The sequence below is a fragment of the Aristolochia californica genome, unplaced genomic scaffold (genome assembly GCF_029961685.1).
Source record: "Aristolochia californica isolate CCGP_79_NKW_82.1479 unplaced genomic scaffold, dmAriCali1.0.hap1 SCAF_9, whole genome shotgun sequence".
NCBI lineage: Eukaryota > Viridiplantae > Streptophyta > Magnoliopsida > Piperales > Aristolochiaceae > Aristolochia > Aristolochia californica.
This window is the reverse complement of record NW_027182290.1, coordinates 38709894-38731840: the sequence shown is the minus strand read 5'-3', so window position 1 is coordinate 38731840 and position 21947 is coordinate 38709894. Positions and strand designations below refer to the sequence as shown.

General features: G+C 37.0%; 2 protein-coding genes across 4 annotated transcripts in view; both read right to left on the bottom strand.

Moving 5' to 3' along the window:
- Positions 1-1525: 1525 nt before the first annotated feature.
- Positions 1526-7781, bottom strand: LOC137941347 (ranBP2-type zinc finger protein At1g67325-like). The gene is made up of 10 exons (XM_068786712.1): positions 7595-7781; positions 7054-7099; positions 6657-6772; positions 6065-6341; positions 5887-5957; positions 5547-5598; positions 5339-5448; positions 2404-2434; positions 2171-2322; positions 1526-1977 (listed from the first exon to the last, which is right to left on the bottom strand). Exons 1-10 carry the CDS (start codon positions 7601-7603, stop codon positions 1975-1977), a joined length of 867 nt encoding a protein of 288 aa, XP_068642813.1. The 5' UTR covers positions 7604-7781; the 3' UTR covers positions 1526-1974.
- Positions 7782-8791: 1010 nt separating this feature from the next.
- Positions 8792-21947, bottom strand: part of LOC137942023 (uncharacterized) — a 34512-nt gene continuing 21356 nt past the window's right edge. For 2 of the 3 annotated variants that reach the window (XM_068787691.1, XM_068787690.1), the window contains exons 9-16: positions 20016-20095; positions 15649-15845; positions 14679-14753; positions 13916-13956; positions 13551-13656; positions 13199-13281; positions 10402-10475; positions 8792-9384 (exon numbers count right to left, since the gene is read on the bottom strand). In XM_068787691.1, the coding sequence (XP_068643792.1) occupies positions 9275-9384; positions 10402-10475; positions 13199-13281; positions 13551-13656; positions 13916-13956; positions 14679-14753; positions 15649-15845; positions 20016-20095 (766 nt within the window). In that variant the 3' untranslated portion in view covers positions 8792-9274. Of the gene's footprint in view, positions 9385-10401; positions 10476-13198; positions 13282-13550; positions 13657-13716; positions 13769-13915; positions 13957-14678; positions 14754-15648; positions 15846-20015; positions 20096-21947 lie in introns of those variants that run through there. The other variant, XM_068787692.1, reaches the window with a different exon arrangement.

Here is a 21947-nt window from a genome sequence, read left to right as displayed (position 1 = left end):
AACACTATATTTCTGAAATTCATCTCTTATTTAAACTTTTACATTCAACTCTTCCTTTTCATCACTTCATTATGTATTTTGGCCTTCTTATTGTCTGTTTACGAACGAAAATATAACTGAAAGAAATGCCATTTCGCACTACAGATATTTTTTTTCTCCTAATGCAAGTGCAAAGGTTTTGTTATTTTTGCAAACGATTTAATTAACAGTTTACTCTAATTACCTTCACGTGTTGAACAGCTGACTGAGCTATTATCGATATCATAATAAAATCACTATTTAACAATAAAAAAATTTAAACGGGGATGGGTAGCTGAGTCCCTGCCCTTAGTCTGCGTCTGTTGCTGCCCCCTATTAGGATACCCTTTGACACCAATTTGGAGCAGGAGGTGCAGTAGAATCCCTGCCCTCGCGCCGTCCTCGTACAGTAATTAGGGAAGAATGGAAAGGGACGGTACGCTTCCGCCTCTTCCCATTCATAACGATCCAGATGCCTGGATCACCTGAGTTGCAAATTAAACCAGTAAACCTAGCCAAGTTTACAGACCTATAACCCAAACAAAACACCAGTCCATTTATTTCTTCTTTCGGCACAGGTCCCCGCGTAGAGGCGGGAAAGTCTTAATTAAACGGTTGACACAGCTGAGCCTTACAACTATATTACCAATTACCTTGTACAACAGTAAGTCGAGGCTAATTCAATTAGTAATTCATCTCTGAAATGAAACAATTATGTTTATTTGAAACAATAATTCATATCTACAAAATTATCAAAATAACTAAAAAAATGAAAAATAAAAAACACCAAGCAGAAACCAGGGCTACACGAGCGCAAGTAAAGGTTAATATTTTCCTACTGGGATTAGGCCAGGTATACTGTAGTAACTAGAGCAATATCGAAATAGCTCATCACTACAAACAAAATATTTTCAGATGATGCCAAAGATATCCTTGGGCCTAATTTTTCTCAAATTCCTAGAGAGCAGAAGAAAAAGCAATTATTCGATCCTAAATGAGCTCAACATGCTCAAACATAAATATTCTTTTAAAAACTAAAGCTGACCATTTTTAAAACTAAACAGCAATGCAGGTGATTCATCAATGGCGTGCTTCAGGGGACGAAATGGTGTAAAAAGTATACATAAGATAAACTACTGTAAACAGAACTTAACAACAGTGGGAACAAACAGTAGATTATTCAAAAACTATCAGGTGAAAATCATGGTGATTGGAGATTAATGTCAAGACCATATATACAAAAAAAATAGGTATGCACGTGCCAGCAGACACATAACAAGCCAAGCACACACATACAACGGTATTCGTCCAGAGCTTAGTAAAAAAAATACCCACTTGAAAACTTTAACAGCACTGACAGACCAGTGACACATACCCAAAGCAGGCACTCAACTTTTGTAACTGCAAATCACATACTTTTCTAACTAATCCAATACTAAACTTAAATCACAATTAACAACTCCAATCTTAAAGAGTTTAAAATATGCAGAGAAACTGCAACATATGGTAAAGGCAAATCAAATAAATTCAAAACAGAAAAGTAAATACAGGCAAGAAGATTTAGTGTCCCCACCAGCACTAGCTTAAACAAAAGCAGAACTGTGCAAAATACCAACTGAAACAGATAGGATTACTTTCCAAAAGCGACAAAAAAGTCTACCTGATAACCAAGATAATGAACCTGCTTTGGACTGGCTAAACCTGGACCAGTTCCAACTAACAATGATCCACAAAGACAACCAGATCTGGATACAATGCAGTATTAAACTAGTAAGATGGGGAGATTGAGCTAATACAACAACTTGACACAGATCAAAGAGAACGCCGAGAAATTTGACCCAGTGGCAGCATTATGACGAAGACACAGGACTGACTGTTCAGACACCCCATACATGTGTGCAATGCCGACGGTGATGACTCTGGACCTTCTCAAACCCTCAAAAAGGGTTTTAATACTCACTGGAACATTACACAATTATCCAAATCAAAGGATGCACCAAAAATGCATAAAATGTAACATGTGTAGGTTAAAGAAAACATCTGACTTCATATTTATAATGATGATACCATGCCCACAAAAGAGATCAAGAACAAAAGATGGCAATTTTGAGGGGTAAATTGGTAAATAAATACAAGATATTTCACTACAAACCTGATCTTCATCATCCGATGTCTGTCCCTCTGACTTGCTCGATTCAGAAGGTTTCTCTGCACCACAGTTTTGTCTGTTGCACTTTGTCCTAAACGGATAGTTTATATTACTGCATTTCTCACACTTCCAACTTCCTTCAGGCATTTTTGGTTCTGCATGATCCATTTGAAATAATAATCAACATAACAATGTTAAACATTCTAGTGAAAATCATTAGACAGAAACAGACTTACTGGATCCTTTTGAATTGTCAGATTTTGATCCCTGTGTCCAACGCAAAATGTAAAGCTCAGTTGCAGCAAAAATCATGTAGGAACATCCAAGCCACATAGAGAATGCACAATGCTCAATGCAAGGCAGTAATTAAACTGCCCTTGTTAAGACCTCACATGCAAAAAAACCATGGCAGGAAGCCTAACGATAGTTGAAATGGATCCAAAAACCACAGATTAGGATTGGAACCTAACATAACTTGATTTCAGAACAATTCCTTTTAGCCAATGCTACAGAAACAAATGGGTAAGTAAGACTAAATGAACTACTTACATCTCTTGTAGATAACAAATCAACCTGAAGATCTAATTAGGCCATGCATTTAAAAAAAATGGTACAACTGACCTATAAAGAAGACATTTCTGACTCACGATAATCAAGCAAGTGCTTGCTTGATATTAAACCTAGTCAGGGAATTTTTGTACACCATTCGTATGTGTATTTGGGAGCAGAGACTTGCAGGGTGTTGGTCAGATTGTAACTTTGCACTACGGTGCATGTAGGGGTGGCACCAAGCCAAACCAGCTTGCAAACCATTATAGCTCGGCTCAAGCTAAAACTTTAAATAAGGCTCGTTGAGTATATAACAAGCCAAACTCGATATTATCCAAGCTTGGCTTGTTAGCTGGTGAGCCAACTCATTAGCATAGATTTTGTTACGATGATACCCTCTACTCTAATTGCTCTCGTTAATTCCCTCTTTAGTTGGTTGATAGTTGCTCTTATTTACCTCAAACCTCAAAGATGATCGATCGTTCAACTCTTTGGGTCCCTTAACATCTAATGTTATTGTTTGTCAATGGAATAAACACTATTTATGGAGGTGTTTACTCTTTCTTTTCTTTTAGACCTATTAAGCTGGTTATTATACATTAGTATGCTCCATTGCAAAGTCTTGGATTCCTCTGTGATAGCTTGTAGTTCAATGATACTAAGTTCATCACAATATTCTCTTTATTTATTTTTATAATATTTTTATTTTTGCAATTTTAAATGTAGGTTGGATCTCGAACCCAGCTTGAGCTCAAGTTCGATTCCAATTTTAAGCTCGAGCTCGCGTTTAAAGTATTCAGATCAAGCCAAGCTTGAACATCCATATTTCTCGTTACATTTCTTCAAACTATACATGCATTATGCATGTGTATCACTACATCCATATTTTTTATATTTCTCAAAGTGATGGTTAGCAGCTTCAATCAATCATCTGTTCTATCAGGGTTATGCATCCTATTACAATAGTGTTGATATAAATTGCTTACTAGTTTAAGGATTCACCTAAGATTACAGATTTACCAAAAAAAATTAATTAGCACTCGTGGAATCTGCCAAGTTGATCACCTATGACCCTTCTCTTTAATATCGTTGGTGGAATCTAATCAGTCCTTTTCTATTTGGCAAAATGTTCTGATTGGTTGACTTCCATTGCCCTCAACCCGAACCTTCATAATTCATCTTCTCCATTTCACGGATCACAAAATTAGATTTTGCAATAAAATTTGATTAAATCATCAACCTCAAAACCCTACTTGATCCTTTTGGCCCTCTCATCATAGATGGGGACTCAGGAAATGTAATCTCATGGGCAGGCATGGATGACATGTAGTCTATACCTGACTACATGTTTATTGTGAGTGTAGTACGATAATTCTTTCCCATATAAAATGGTATAATCATATCCTCAGCTCACATACTCCACCCCTTTAGTGAGATTTGAACCCAAGACCTCACAGTATAAACCCTTCCATGAACAATTGAGCCAAAGGCCCAATCCACTAACATACTTATATTTAGTTAACAAAATTTTTAAATGAACAATATTTGAGTAAGCATTTTATATTATATTTAATTAAAAATATGTAAGATGTACATCAGTATCAGAAAATTTTTAAAGGTTTATATATTTTCAATGTTATTTTGTAAGTTTTTCATTCATTATTGTAAAAGGGGTAGTTATATCTTAAAAATTCCATTTACAGACTTGTTTACCTACAGGTAATCAGTAAGTAAATACGAAGCATTTAATAAAATAAATGTACACTAAACAGAATGGGTAACTAAATACCTCTTACACACTTCAATTACTACCCGTGTACAGCCCTGCTCCATACAGTAATAATCCAGGTGTTTACTACAGTTATAATGTAGTTAGAGTGATATAGATACCAAATTTTATTGTTAATGTTCCAATGCAACACTTCAAATATGAACTGCCTAACACTGTAAAAATACCAAGTACACAATACATAGCCGATAGGAAACATTTTTGTCCAAGAGAAGGAGAGAGGAGAGAGAGAGAGTTATTCATGAAAAAAAAACTTACAACCTGGTTGCAGAAAAATCCATATGCCTCAAAAGTAACAACCAACAAATGTTTCTATGAATGAGTCATATAGTTATCCTGCTTGCAAAATATCAGACGGTATGATTAAACTTTTGGCTAATCCAACAGCACCCCAAACATAAAAAATTACTGGGCAAAACATTACAACAGAAAGTTTGACTATCTGAGTCCCAGAGATTTGGAGTTTGCAATTCATAGAAAAAGATGCATGCAGTTCATCAATTACAGAACTTTAAAACCTTTTTAGTCACTAAAGCTACTCTGAAAGATGACTTATTTATATATTGTGATTTAAATACCAATCTAATTTAGTACCAATTCCAAGCCCACTCATGCACTAGCAGCTAAACTTTTCAACTATATGAGCATTAGATCTATTGCAGCCATGACAACTTCACATAAATAGTTAACGCAAAGTATAAGCAAACGCCATCATCATTAGGAACTTGACGAAAACGTTAAGTGAACATGATCGAATAACTAAAGTACAGAATCCAAGGTTAGGAAAGAGGCAGGGGACAGAACAAAATGAAAATTAAGAGATATAGAGCTACCTGGGTTCCAGGCTTTGGGGTATTGCACTTCCTCATGTTGCAAACTGTTCTAAAAGAGAAATTAACATTTCCACAATTGGGGCAGGTCCAGTCACTGTCACGCCCTGTATCTGGACAAAACATTTGCAGTGAATTAAAACAAAGAGAACCAGTACAAACAGAAAATGAGCAGAAACTTGAACTATATGCAGCGGATAATAAAGAGTACCAGAAGATTTTTTTTGAGGGCTCTCATCAAAGAAAGCAACAGGTCTTGCTCCCTGCACACACATATCCAACCCAAATCTACTTCAATCTCAACAACGACGTACAGCACATTTTAAGGGGTGGAGGGAGAGGCAGAAGAGAGTTTAATGCCATCATTTTGGGGGGAAATTAAGTTAGAATGAAGGATAACAGAGTGAAGGAGACATCATGGGGGGGATATCTTCTAGCTTAATAAAATCTCTCGCCATTTACAGAAAAAAAAATAAAAGATAAACAGTGTGTATTACAAAAAGCTGTTTATATGCAAGCAAATAACAACGTTAACAAACTCAGTTGTGTACCATAGCAGTGTGAGCCACAGGCAATCCCAAGCCATATCTGTCTACAAGAGGAGGCAAACCATACACTCCACCTGTAATCCCATAAATTAGGATACAACATGAAAAAATAAATTAACAAAAAGCTGGTTGTTACAAGCATGAAAAGACCCAAACCACAACCCATAAAAATAAAAAATACCTGCAGCTAACATGGATCCACTTGAGTAAGGTGATGGAGCAGACAAATGTAAAGGCCCATAAGGGCTGCCCATGGAAAGGCGGGTGCCATAATCATAATGGTATCCAGAGCCTCCAGAGAACGGCAGATCGTATGGTGGAGGAAGTGATGCTCCATTAAAAAGAGAAGAGCCATATGGTGGTGCACCAAGGTACACCGAAGATGGAGCACCAGACCCCAAGTAACCTGCAGACGAGGAGTATGCTGGAGGAACTTGAATTGGTTTCATAGCAGGTTTCTGCAATTAATTGGCAAGCAAAAAGAAAGCTTTCAAGTAACCAAACATATTATCCACTTGTCCAAAGTAATGTCCCTCTTATGTGTCTCAAAGTAACCTCATAGACACTAATTAGTTAAAAAGTTAAGGAAATTTAGGAACATATATAAGCAAACTGATCAGTATTGTCTGTGAATATTATTTACACACACATATACAAGATTTCCCTAAACTCAAACCAAGACCTTAACAAAGAAAACCCATAGGTGCCCATCAAGTTAAAGGGCAAAACACAATAACTTAATTAATATTAGCAAGAAACAAAATAAAACACACCGTGTTATGATCTGCTGGCCTTGACTGAGTGCAATTACGCATATTACATGTAGTTCTGAATGAGAAATTGACATTGCCACAACTGGGGCACGTCCAATCATCTTCTCGGCGACTGCCTACAACAGATAAAGATTATACATTTAATGCAATATTTTTTACGAACTATAAAACATACTGAACTATACAATTTTTCAATAATATAATTAAATGTTCTAAATCTCATACTAGTCATTACCACAGAAAATTGAAAAATGTGAATTACAGGCAATCAAGTACTATCAAATGAAGCATCCACAGCAAAATGCATGGAAAACTGGTAAACATGTAAAGTATCCTTCAACATGTTACCGCTGCAATCTGAAGTAGATGAATCATTGTTATGGATAATGGGAATTACCATCAGTACGAGCGCGCTTGGCCGTTGACGAGTTGCGATTATCCACCTATTGACACACGGAGAAACGCAAGGTTAAAGAATAAAAAGCAAAACAAAACCTCGTTATTTGTACAATGACCCGAAAATGTAAATTTGACATAGATAACTGGCTCTCGAAACACTTAAGGTTTCTAGTTCTTTTCCGAAAACTCTAGAGGTAGAACATTGAACAAACACAAAAATCAGATCTGGAAAAGATCAGGATATTCGCACTAACATGTTTTTTTCTCAACAAACTTGGACAAAGGAATTCACGAAGAATAACTTCAGATGGTGAAACAGCAAGTCAAACTGATTAACGACCGAAGATCCAACAAAGGGCGAAGCTTCGAATAAAAAAAAATAAAACACGAAAACAAACCGAAAACAACGCGCTGATAGATAAAAACTAAAAGACGGCCCGCACCGAAACTATCTGATGACTAAAGAAACTCAGGACGGAGGAGCATGAAGAAACAAAAAGATAAACATCCGAAACCGAAGGAAAAAAAAAAAAAGCTACCTGAGACATGGCAACAAATCTACAGAAGTCCGACGAAGCGTCGCGAATCCTTTTCCGCGGAGCTTGAGGCAGAAAGGAAAGAGCAGGGTAGCGAGAACACGAGCTTCAACTTTCAAGGGTTAGGGCTTTTGAAGCATAATTCTACGCGAGTCTCACCTGCAAGCCTCAGGTTACTTTACCCAATGGGACCACCGTCGCCTCTGCAAAAGGAAACCACGATTTTATTCCAAAAATATACAACGTGACTCGACCGGTTTTCAAACTCCCTCCAACTCGAACACCAGTAAATCCGAGTCAGAGTAGTCCCGGTGGAGTTCCAAACCGGGCCTTAGTGAATCATAACACCATGTTCCTAATATTGGGTGTGTTTTAAATTTTGCGTAAATGTGGCTTATTCTCTTCAATCTTTTGCTCGTTTTTACCAATGGGGATTTTGAAGCTCATCTTTTTGAACTCATGTGAAGGAAGGGAGGGACTTGAGTTATCTTCTCTCACGTGAAGTGGTAATCGAGCTCTTTAGTATTTAAAGCAATTGTGGAGAAGTGGATTTATCAATATAGTTGGATTCATCGATATGACAATGAAATTTTTATGATCACTGTATAACATTGAAGTCCTTGAATTGCCAAAAGGTCTGTAAAAGGTATCAAACCCAAACCATCTTTCCTGTAATGTTAGTTAGTGCTTAGTACTTCACCTCAATACCTAAGAAATATGCCAACCCCAAGAATACATCATAGCTGCTAACTAAATAAGGAATTCCCAAATAGATAATGTAACAAGGGGCAGAGCTACATAGGGACAACGAGGCAATTGACCCCCCTAAGGTTTGAGAAATTCAAAGTCTCTTTTTGCCCCCTTTTCTTCATATTGCCTCCCTATTCTTCAAGATTGTCCTCATAATTTGCTTCCCACCACCCACCAAACAAAAAAGTCTGAATCCCCTACTGAATGTATTAATTGTATGAATTGCACTTTTAACGTAACAAGTAATGTGTTTCCAAGCTTCCATTACCTTTACTTGATTAACAATAAAAGTAATATCAGGATGGATCAAAACTTAGATATTGCAGTTCACCAATTTAGGTATCAGGGTGGATCAGGAGATGGATGAAATTGGTATCAGGGTGGATCAGGAGATGGATAAAATTTCATCTTAATTTTTCTTATCCTTCTAAAAGCTAAAACCCATAAGAACATGAGTTTCATATTGGCACAATAAGAAATGATGAAAAAATAAATAACCAAACATTCAATTAATCCTTGACTATTCACCCCTCATACCTCCACTATCTTTGGTTATTAACACTTTTTCTTTTTGTTTCTAATAAAGCACAAACACAATTAGTTTCTGCTCTAATTTATCATGGCAGCACAAATGCAAAAAAAAAAAAAAAAAATTGTCTAAGCTATATCCTTTTATCCATATCTCTTCTATCTAATAAATAATGTATGAGCAGATAGCTAATCCTAAACCACTTCTCAAATGGGTAAGAAATTTGTTTTCATCCCCATTACAATGAGACAGAAATACTCTCACAAATTTTCATTTTCATAACCATGTAGCCCTAATAAATCCACTTACCAGTGGATTCAAGAAACACAAAACATGATCCTCCATTTGATTTGTTCTTGCATCTTAGATTTGCAAAGGAATGGCTAGAACCACATCAAAATGCACTATCCAATTCTTATTGAGTTGTAAACGTCGATATACTTTCCAGCTGTATTATTCCAGCTGTAATCTATTGCCATAACCTTCTTCACAATTTCTTCCCATATGGCTGTATCTGCATCAACAAAGCAAAGAAAATGACAATGTCAAAGACTGTTTATAACTAAACTGATTTTAAAGCTTCAAATTCCACACCTATCAGTAATCTTTCAAGTTTAGTAAGGTGTACTTGGTTTTAGAACCAGGCTTTGGTCTCACAATTTTTAATTGATCAAGTCATTTGAATATTTTCCCATATTTACAAGGATTACCCTTTTGCAGTGCTGATCAGCTATATATTGTGACATTTGAGCATATTTTTCCCTTTCAATTTTATGATAGACTTGGCACCACTTAGTCAAAAAGAGTAACATGCTGACCAATGATCATGAGATCTCTAACTTGGTTGCCTACAGCAGCAACTCAATTGAAGAGGAAAGAAGGACAAAAAACCAGAAACCCGGTTATCCAAAATATATTATAAGTGATAGCTTAGTTAATGAAGAAAGACATAAGATTACATTTGTTATGTTCTTTCTAGTAATAAACTCATGCAATTAGGATTATTTGCTGTTTCACCAAAAGAAAGGAACCAGGGCATAAAGCGCAACTGAAAACAATAAGATTACCTAAGAATGCCATAACCCTTCTTGGAAACCAACATGTGTTTATAGAGCTTTTTTTTCTATGCATAGAAAAGGGCTTGGTCCTTTCTGATTGAAATGATAATCATGAGATCCCCAGCAGAGGAACAAAGTACTATTTCATGGAACCTACTTCCAGATCTAAATTCAAACTGATAAATCAAGTCAGAAATTGGTAATTTTGCTCCTCTCAAGTAAAGACTTCCAAGGAAATAAAGGAATTGGACTGAAATGGTAACTCTTCTAAGTGGAAGAACTCTGGGTGTGCGAAGTGTTGAATTATGAAACATAAACAATTCATATTTATTAAACACATTATTGAAGTTCCCCCAAGGAATGTTTCTTCTGATCTCTAAAATTATTAACACAAACAAAAATTTGTCCAAAGGCTTCAATATTAGCACATTTGGAAGGTTTAAACTCTCTGCATCAGATAAAAGCTAACTTACTTTCTTTGTAGTGACAAAAAGCACGTTCAAGAGCCCAATTCAAGGATCCTTCATCAATGCCTTCAAAGACATAACTGGAGACGAGAAATACAGAAAGAAGAAAAAAAGTTGGTTAATATGAGCTCTATAAGAAGTAAGGAGACTATCTGATTGCATCAATATGTCCATACAGTTATAAGCATTATCCAGTTTTGAAGAAATCATACAGAAGCTTGTGCCAAAACCAACAAATGCAACAAGGATAGGTCATCCTTTCCATCTTGAAATTATGCTAATTTTGGAGACTCATGTAAAAGAAGCCCAAGACTGCACTGACATTTGATTGTTATCTGTATCTAGTAAAAACTGCCAAATCATGTTTTTGAATGATTTGAACCAGTTTGTACTGCTTTCTCAATCACTTCAATCAAGTCAGAGTAAGTGATTATTGAAATGAAAGAATGGAAGATTTTCCACCACCAATGATTTCTGATAAAATGGATACCTCCCAACATGAAAACAAGAAAAAAAATATGAAATTTTCATTTTGCAAATTATGTATTCACGGAAAGATCATCGAGTCTACTTTCCAATGCAAAAAGAAGTTTGGCAATTGGACTTTTCTACAAAGAGAAATCGATATTTGAGGCTACAAAGGTCAGATTGCAAGAGAGGTTCGAGCAGCAACATAAAGCTTCAACTTTCGAGGTGTTTTATGCCATCAAGAACGAGACTTTATATGGAGAATTATATGTCAAAAGATAGATTCGTAAGTCTATTTTCTTACCTATCAAGCCAATTCTCAATCTGAGTTTTCTAGAGGGAGATATAAATATCGGAAGAGTGAATGGTCATGCTGGCCAAAGAAGAGTCTTACAGGAGTCTCACAAGAGGAGGTCTCATAGAAGAGTCTCAGTTAAAGGTGTTTTAGTTATATTAGTCTTCTATTTATATTCAATTGCTCAATTGTTCCAGGACTTATCTTTTAGTGTTTAACTTTGGGTGTAACTAGGACAAGAGTAGTTTAATTGTAATTGGAATTTAGTTGTTCCCTCTATTATAAATAATGACTCATTGTACTCAAATCAAATCAAGTCAATGAAGTTTTTCTCTTTTCCAGAAATTCAACAAAGAGATTTAAAAATTACAAACACCATATATATAAATGTTGAGGCGAAATGGATATCAAAACCCGAGATAAAGAAGAAAAAAAAGGAAAAAAGAAGTTAAAAAGTCTTACTGAAGAAATGAAGACTTCCAAATGAGATCTACAGCAACCTGAATTGCTTTCTCTTCATTCATCAACATCAGTTGCATGATTAGGAACAAGAGAGAAGTCACATGACACAGAAAGATGATTTTGAGCAAACTTGAGATAAGAGAGAGATAGAGATAGAGAGGAAGGCCGATTAGAGCGCTTGAAATGGTCCAGTAACTCGTGAGTGGCCATGGTAGAATCTAGAATGTTTTTGCCACAGTTGAAAGTGCTTTGTCTAGGGTGGATAATTAAAGGCATGGCGATCTTGAGGTGGTGAGCTAGAAGTCAGGCGATAATCTTGTATGGACTTGAGGTGAGGCTGCTGGGTCCGAAATCCTGGGGGTGCTCAGCAGATTTCTTAGGGACAAGCGCAATGAATGAGGCACCCATACTCTTATAGGAAATGCCCCGGCTGTAGAAAGTGTTGACCATAGCCACAATGTCCTCTTTAATTACAGGCCAGCAATGCCTATAGAACTCGCCATTAAATCCATCGGGTCCAGGGGCTCGATCAGTGGCTAATCCCAGAGTAGCACTCTCAATTTCCTTATTTGAGAAGGGGCACTCTAAGAGAGCAGCCATCCCAGTGGATATTCTGGCAAGATTAATGTGCTGGAGTTTCGGTCAAGGACATAATTCTTCTTTGTACAGCTCTGCAAAAAAAAACTCAGAAAAGCGTTGGAAATAGTAGCCTGATCACTGGTTATCTCTCCATCAATCGATAGAGAAGTAATCCAGTTGGACTAGCACTGAGTTGATGCCACGGTGTGGAAAATTTTGGTGTTTCCATCCCTTTCAGAGATCCATTTGAATCGGGCCCTCTGCTTCCAATGGATGCGGGCATGGTAGGAAAGGCATTGGAGTTGGAATTGGATAACAGTGCTGCTTTGAAATTCCTAGAGATCCAGGGGCCGAGTTTCCTCAAGAGTGTCCAGATTGGTGATTTTGGCCAGGATGGTGGACTTGGCCGCTTTTAGATTAGCATAGTGGGAGGAGGCCAAGATCAGGTGTGCGCCTTAAGAAGCTTGAGTCTGTGGAGCAAATTCCAACCATCCACTCCAAAGGTACAGAGGTTGGGCCAGACCGAGGCCACTAGCTCCAGGAATTTAGGTTCTCGGGTCCAAGCGTTTTCAAATTAGTTCGAGTCAGGAGAATGCCATTTGGTCAAAAACTTCTCCAAGCCAAGAAGAAGATTCATTGTCTCAGGGAAAATTACATATAGTGCTGTTATACTATTGCCATAAGTAGCAGAACTTGTCCAAAGTAAGTTCAATGAATAATGTGCCTAGGACCTATTACTTGATTCGTTCGTACTATATAGGTTCTCTTGAACTAGGTTTAGGCCTAGTTAATAATATTATTTGTACTAAAACTTTCTAACATTTTTTCCAACCACACATCCAAAAATATAGAGTAAAAGAACATTTATCATCATTTCAAAAAAAAAAACAGAACATTTATCAGATTGCCTGTGCACTAAAGATATCCACGATTAGTGACTTGCCACATACTAAAATCACAGATTACTCATTTTTTCATAGCTGGATATCCCACTCATACCCATTTGCCTTCTCGCTGTTTGAGAAATCATCCATGTCAAAGACAGTGTCTGCTAAACCACCAGTTTTCCGAACAATAGGTACCTAAGAAGAATGATTATAAACCAAATTAACATCTGTCTCTCAAGAAACTAAAGTAGTGGAACAAACCCAACGTTACAAAATGACATGAATGAGACACATTGTGTTTTCCAATATGAACAGTTTTTTTTATTTTGAATGGATAACTGTCTATATTTTGAAAGTGAAAAGGTTAAAAAAATTCCAATCTTAAAGATCAATATAGGAAATTGGGATCTTGACTAATTCATACAAGATCAATATAGAAAATTGGGATCTTGACTAATTCATACCGCTCCATAGCGCATGCCAATCATTTGGGCAAGTCCACAAGGCTCATATATGGAAGGAACCAGAACAAAATCTGCTGCTGCATAAAGCATGTGGGACAGAGCTTCACTACAAAAGAAAACCAGCATGCTAGGTTAAAAATAGTACTAGGAGCTATAAAAGTCAAACCTCATCTCCGAAGACGAGGCCACTTATTCTAAAGTGGAAAGATACCAAAAGCCTGACAAAAGTTAACAGAAGTAGAATAAAAATGCAATTAGAAACTCAAAAAAAATAGAGTAACGACATTCCAGGTACTAAGAACTATCAAGTGTGATGCATCACAGGGTATAGAAAGCAACAATAGAGAATTCAATATTGACATCACCTGTACAAAAGGAGGATTCTGATACTGCTACCTTTGTTGTGCTACAAAAGGCAAGAGGATATAGTTAGATTATACTGTTGCCTTTCGGTGACAGAAAAAGGACACGGGAAGAACTAGCCAAGAATTGTGGTGTCTTTAACAAGGCATTGGTTTTCTGTGGAATTATCAAACCATACTCGATTAATCTTTGCAGTCAGAAATCAAGTGTAAACTCATCTGCTTCCCCTTATTCATCAGATTCACTGTCCAAACTCTACGTTGGTAATCAACCACATCGGTGTATAAACCAATCCCTCGTCCAAATCAATTAAGGGGTATTATATCAATAGCAACTTTCACAGTTTTAATAGTCAAGAACATTACAAAATTTCAAGGTTTCTAGTTCTTAAGCACCACACTACAAGCTTGAAAGCTACTTTCTGTCTGTTCCATGTAGTTAGGGTGTTGCATTTACTCTAGAATTTCTACTAACACTACATTAGCCTAACATCTATAACCAAGTCCTAATGTTTGTAGGTCCATTCAATAAGGGATCCAGAAGAATTTGGGCCCTTATGGGATCCAGTTCATAACTGGATCTAGATCTAGGATTTGCAATGAAACTTTTCTCCTTACGCATCTACTGATAAGACCATATAAAAGCTTAATAGAAGTCAAAAGAGATCCAATTTCAAGCATGCCTAGAGTCACTGCAACATAGATTTTTTTTTATAGAAAAGACTAGTATAAATTCATTAAAGGAATTGGCGCCACAGATATTTACCGCAGCAGCCAGAGCCTGAAAGTCCCCTTCTACACGACTATCTGAAGGCTTTCCCAGTAAAATCATTTGTCCGCCCTGTATAAATGACATAATCCATATCTTAGAGTTTTTCTTTTTTTTTAAAAAAAATGGATATCTTAGAGCATATTGATTATCGAAGAGGGAAATTTTTTTAATAATGGAAATACTAGTGAAAACAAACACGAATTATCATTCCAAAAAAAAAAAAAAAAGAGAGAATACAAAACAGCTTTAGAAAATCCTGGAGCCAACAGTAAAAGAGAGGCTAGTAAAGATACAGAAGTGCTCCTTAACTAGGTTTGTATTTCCAACCTCTCTGAATAAAATTCCCATTTCGCTTAAAAAAAGAAGAAGTAAAGATAGAGAAAGATAGAGGGTATGAAAGGTGAGGAAGTGAATCCATTCACCAAAGGAGACAAGACACCTAAATCCAGTTTTTGAACTCATCCCTATTCTTATTACACTACGTCATTGTTATATCAAATTACCATTAGCCTAAAATAAGTTAATAGACAATTTTAAAAACTAAATTATCAGGGATTCCCAGCTTATTAGTGAGTGTCAAAGAATGCTTTTATGGTAGGTTGAAATGGTCATGTAACAAAAAAATGAGCTAAGAAGCAAGAAGGCTTTTAAACTACATCTTCCACAGTGAAAAGCTTGATTGAAGAGTTAGAAGTGAAGGTACAAATTTGAGGAAGGCTGATGAACATACTCACAAAGGCCAACAAATATAGCAACAGACTGCAGAGTGGACACTAAGAAGGCACTTTTTGTACCCTGATCCTCAATTTTGTTAGAATACTAAGCATACAATGTTCAGATTCAAAGAAGATACCTGAACTTTGTGGCTTTGCACGTTGCTCAAGAAAATATTGCCAGTTAGTAGTAAAAGACTCCAGGTTTCCAAAACCTCAATGAGAGAGAAAGAGAGAGAGAGAGAGCTCACAAGTTCTTCCACACGCTTAATTGCATAGTGAATCAAATGAAGGCCCTTCTGAGCAACCAATCTAGTAATACAGACAACCAGTGGCACTCGCTTTACACTGCCAGGGACAGCTTTTCTGATCTGGCTGCACTCTGTAGGTAAGCCAAGGCCCTTTTGGACATAATGCTTGCATATATTTTTCCCTCCGCCATTTTGTGCTGCATTTTCATATGTTTAACCATTCAAAAACAACATTAAGAAATTATTTAATGAGTCTCCTACTGAATTGAAGTACATTTATGACTATCATTCTGAAGTGGAACTAGCATGATAGTGACAGAAGATGAAAATAGCAAAGGACTAAGAAGTAAAACAATATTCTGAAAAGGTTATCCATTTAAAATTAAGAGGGATGTGTGGAAGCATTGTTATATTCAGGACATCAAATGAGGAAGCATTGTTATATTCAGAGACATTAAATGAGGAAGCATTGTTATATTCAGGACATTAAAATTTTGAGGTATTTGATGACAAACATCAATAGAAAGTAATTCTGAAAAAGACTTTTCAGCCCATACAACTGCATACTGCCTAAAGATCCTGAATATTGCTCCATCACTAATTTCTCTAGACATTAAAGCAATTAATAGATATAGCGTGGCAACTGGCCACATTCTCACATTAGTTAAAATAGCAGTCTGAGGGTATTTTGGTCATTTTTCTTATTCTGATTTATCTTAACATAGTTGTTTTAGATAGATAATTCCATTAAACTCTTATGTTTCAAGTTTCATTCAAATCAGAGTTGTATTGTATGATTTATAGGACTTTTTGTAACCGAGGGCAATTTTGTCCTTTCTTGTAATATTCACTTACAGGTTTAATAAAGGGGGAATCTCGTGCTTTTCTGGCACGAACTCCAATGCAGCCTTGACTGCTTCTTCCTCCTCTCTTCTCTCAAAAATTTTTTCCTCTTTCTCTCTCAAATCTCTTTCTTTACATGGTATCAGAGCAGTGAAGGCAATCTTGTGCTGATCTTCTTCAGTTTTTCTTCATCTCCATTCAGCAACCTTATTGAAGGTTCTTCCAACAATTTCAGGACTGGTAGGGTAAAAATTCATTTTTTTCTTCTTTTCTTCATGCCATAACCAATTGGTTGATTGTTTCTCAACTAATTGGGTGATTACCATGTTGCAAAGCCCTTTAAGGGACCCTACTTGAAAACTAGCTTCATTTTTTGCCCGCACAGCCTACCCAAGGCTTGCATCATCCTCTCCAATGCCTGCATCATCCATCTTACATGCAATTAACTTGTTTTTTATTCAATTTTCCACTTCAGTTAGAGAATGCAACTGTTGTGTGTACTTGGAGTGAAAATGTGGGGCCCACACACCTACAGAGGGTAAATTGAATTGGAAAAAGTGATCTTTTGTGTAGTAAGGTACTTATTTGCATTGAATTGTGATTTTTGGGGAAATCAGATGGTTGAATCCAGCACACGAGCTGCTGTCCAAAGGGCAACTGAGAGTTCAGATGGAAAACACTCTCAGACTATTCAAATAATATCCATCAAACTGAATGGGTCAAACTATGTGATTTGGTCAAGATCCCTCTTATGTTTCTAAAGGCCAAAAGAATGGCTTGATACATCAAAGATGATCTCCTTGTACCAATAACTGAAGACTGGGAAGCAAAAGACAACAATATGACTTGGTTAGTGAATAGTATGGAGTCATGATTAGTGACTAGATTTTGAGTTGTGGGAAAGCTAAAGAGATTTGGACAACTCAGGCTTCCATTTTATCTCAAGAGAGTAATTTGTCTCGGATTTATGAGCTATATGTTCGGTATTTTAATGAAGCGATGAGATAGATCAGTGACAAATTCCCCCCTGCCCTCCGATTATGGAGACTTGGTCTCTCCCTCCAGTTGGATTTTTTAAACTAAACTTTGATGGAAGTGCGTTAGGTTGTCCGGGGTTAGCTGGATATGGGGGGGTTATCCATGATGACCAAGGAAAATTGCTCCTCTTTTTTTGAGGGCCACTCGGCATATCAGACTCAACAACTGCCGAGTTATCTGGGTTGTTCAATGGCCTGAAGTTGTTTCATTAGAGAATGGAAGGACCTTTATTTGTCAAAGGCGATTCACAAGTTGTTATCAGTTGGTGTAAGAAGACATGCAAACCCCCATGGTGGCATTGGAATCTTTTTGATGATATATGTACTTTAATTTCCCAAATACAATGCAAGTGGAATTATATTCCTAGATCCGCAAATCACTTGGCGGATAGTCAGGCTAAAACAGGTGTTTTTCTCCAACAGTTTGTTGTGGAGGAAGGTCCTGTTTAGTACGGTTTGTATTATTCTCTCTCAGTAATATATTCACACCTTTTCCAAAAAAAAAAAAAAAAAAGATCAGTGACAAATTATTTTACTAAAATGAGAGGTATCTTACATGAAATCAGCACCTTTCATCCTTTCATTGCCAATGTTAAGGACATTCATAAGGAAAAGAATCAGATTTAGGTTGTCAGATTTCTAGGTGGTTTGAGTAATGTGGCAAACAACGGCATTGTTCCAGTGAATTGCAAGGAAGTAGAAGCATCAAGGTTCCACTCTAGAGCTCCTTGGACCTCGGCGAGGAATCGCAATCATGCATGGTAGCCTCCATGAACTGCATGATGAAGGACTCGCACACCACCGTCGGGATGGTAATGAAGGCACGTCGAGTTCCTATCTTTACCGTTACCCGAATGCAAGGAGTAGCCCAGAGGGCCACTCGGGTGATCAACAATGTGGTGGGGCCATAGCTGAATCAAAATGGGGTTGTGGGGGGTGTCGCAGCATCGTCGGGAAGCCTACATCAAGGCATCTTTCTGCGAATTATGGTCCAGTAGATACCTTCTTCATCTTCGTCTTCAACAATCCTCGGAATGTCACATGGAATGCCCTATCGGAAGTTCCCCGCCATGTCATCGTCGTTGTGGCGATGATCTGAGGTGGGAGCTCGGGCAGGCCTTCCGAAGTCTTTGAATCTTCTAGCAGTGGTTCACCGGAAAGGAGAGTCTTCGAATCTTTTTCCGCTGGGCTTCATCCCTGAGAACGATGGGGACGACACTGGCAATGGCCACTCCGATTAGGAGGAGAGACTAATCGGAGACGGTGGGAGAAGACTTCGATCGGGGGCGACGCACATTTATCTCCTCTCGCCTCACATCTCTCATCTCACCCAATCTCCATCGAAAATCAACTATAATCTCCATGACACACAGATTCCTCCTCTCAAGGACAAAACACAATACAAATGCAAGGAAGGTAAATTGATCTATACTACAATTACCAGGCCTGATATATCCTTTGCAGTGGGAGTTGTAAGGCAATTCATGAAAAACCCTCAGAAAGTACATTTAGAAGTTGCCCAGAGGATTTTAAAATATTTGAAATGTACCCCTGGAAAAAGGTTTGTTGTATACTTAGAACAACAAAATAAGTGTACTTGAATATTTAGATGCAGATTATGATGGATATAAAATGGATAGACGGTCTACTTTAGGCTATTGTTGCTTTGTTGGGGGTAACTTAGTAAGCTAGAAAAGAAAGAAACAGACAATTGTGACCAGGTCAAGTGCAAAGGCTGAATATAGAGCAATGGCCCACACTGTTAGCGAACTTATGCTAGAAAGTTTATTCTTGGACACTGTTAGCGAACTTATGCTAGAAAGTTTATTCTTCTTGAGTTTGGTTTTATATTCCAAAACCCATGGTTGTGAAGTGTGACAATCAGGCCACTATCTTCATCGCAAGTAATAGTGTATTCCACAAAAGAACTAAACACGTAGAGGTTGATTGTCATTTGATTAGAGATACAGCTACACAAGGAAAGGTAATTCCATATGTAAAGTCATCAGATCAACTTGGAGATGGGTTTACAAAACCACTAAGAAGACGTGAACACTTAGCTTTCTGTGACAAGTTAGGATTGTTTGATATCTACTCTCCATCTTGAGGGGGAGTATTAAAATACCAGTCTAAGGGTATTTTGGTCATTTCCCATATTCTTGTTTATCTTTACATAGTTCTGTTAGATACATAATTCCATTAAACTCTTATGTTTTGTGTTTCATTCAAATCAGAGTTGAATTGTATGAGTTATAGGAGTTTTTGCAACTAAGGGAATTTTTATCCTTTCTTGTAATTATCACTTTTAAGGGTTTAATAAAAGGGGGGAGCTCATGCTTCATGGCACGAACTCCAATGCAGTCTTCACTGCTTCTTCCTCCTCTCTTCTCAATCTTTTCTTCCTCTTTCTCTCTCAAATCTCTTTCTTTAGAAAGCCTTTCGACAATATACATAACAACAAGAAAGCCTTTAGTTTGAAATTTTTACCATTGAAATTAGTAGGCAAGAAAACATCTGTAGCAGGATTCCACAGGGCAGTGTCAAGTCCATTTAAAATACCATAGTATCTGAGAGAAGAGATCTACGTTATCAGAAATAGAAAAACTGAAGGATTATGTGTTGAATAAAAGCAAAAGGAAAATGGAGAAATGAAAAGTAGAAGAGAACACATTAAAGAGTGAGATTATTTTTTGGAAAATGGTAAATTTTCATTTATATAGGCAAATTACAACTAAAACAAGGGGGCTCAAGCCTCAAGGGGAACAGATTCCCCAACAGCAATACAAAACGAGGAACGGAGTTTTCCAACTCCCCTTGCCAATGGGGGGGATTATACACCCTCCCCCATCAACAAAGGACGAGGGTGGAGCATGGGGAGAACAGTGGGTTCCCCTGCTTCTGTGGCACATGGGGAAGGAGAACTTCCCTCGTGCAATCTAGTAGCTAACTGGCCTTGCTAATCCAGACTAAGTCTCATAACAATTAAAGAAAGAAAGCTATTTGGAGATGTACAGTTAAACCTTATATCCCTAGTTATCTTACTTGGCAAACTTACAAAGATCCCATGTTTCCAGACCAAAAAAGAGCGCAGAAGTTTAAAAAGCAAAAGAGCAACCAAGTTCTCTTTATATTCGAAGAGAGTTTTTTTGCATTTGCATCATGCATTTGTCAGCCATGAGAAAAGAAAGCAAAACAGTATATGGACATGATAGAGTTACAAGGTTTGCCCTTCAGGTGAAAGTGTAGAAGGAAGACAATAATGAAAAAGAAAGAAAAGATGACAAGACCACTCCTGCTGTAAATAGTAACTTAATGCACAGAATTAAGGCAAAGATAACTTTTGGCAGTGGGCAATAGCAGTTACCTCATGAAAGATCATCACATACATTTGAAACACTGGACTTCACTCTAATTCCAAATTCTGATTCTAATTTCTTTTACAGTGAACTTTTAGTACTTTTCTCCAACCCAAAATGACATACATTGAAGTAGGAAATATACAAGCAAAATCTGCACCATTTTTTTTTCCTCTGGGATAACCATTCCAAATTCAAATTTCTCAGGACAGACAAGAAAAGAAATGGAAAGACAAGGATGCTCCAAGTGCAGGTAAAATCTACTAGCTCCTCAAACCCTTAAAAAATTGCTCTTTAAGAATCATGAGATCTTAGGAAAGAAAAGCTGAACGATGATTCAGTGCATATAATGTGAAAGAATTAGCTAAAAAATACCTAAGAACACGAGATCACCCCAAGAAACCCATGTTTATGAAAGAAGAAAGGAGGCCCAACTTAAAGATACCTGAATTTCCCATTTTAGGTCAAGTTCCAAAAATAGAAAATCTTTCTAAAATGGGAAGCATTAAAAAAAAATCTTTCTAAAAATGCAATTTCCTATTTCATTTTACTAAAAAAGTAACGTTCTAGTCTAATGGGAACCATCAGTCAACTAACAACTTGATGTTTTAGATAAAAACATCGATTAGAAAGTCTTCTCTAGTAGTAGTTTTCTATTTTAAGTTTGGGTCTTTGTTTCTAGATTAGTGAAGCATGAATTATTTCCTTATTGCATCAGAGCAAGTATGAATTGTTTCCTATTTTCAAATTCTTAGTTTATTGAAAGAAATTCTGGTTTTTGTTCACTGCTGGATAAACGTATCCCCTTGTTTTATTCTCTACTTGTTATTTTTTTTAATAGCTGCAAAAACCCTACTTTCTGCCCTTTAAGTTTTACCTATCAAACTTGAATCCAGATAAAAAATTTCAAGTTGTAAGTTAAAACGAAGTTACTCATACTTGAGAGGATGCTTTCAACTATATTAGTGTTTGATTGTAAACCACCATGCTTCATCAAAAGGACCTCCCTTCCATCGGGTGGACAATTCCTTAAAAAGTCCAACTCGCCTTTTCAACAGAGTTC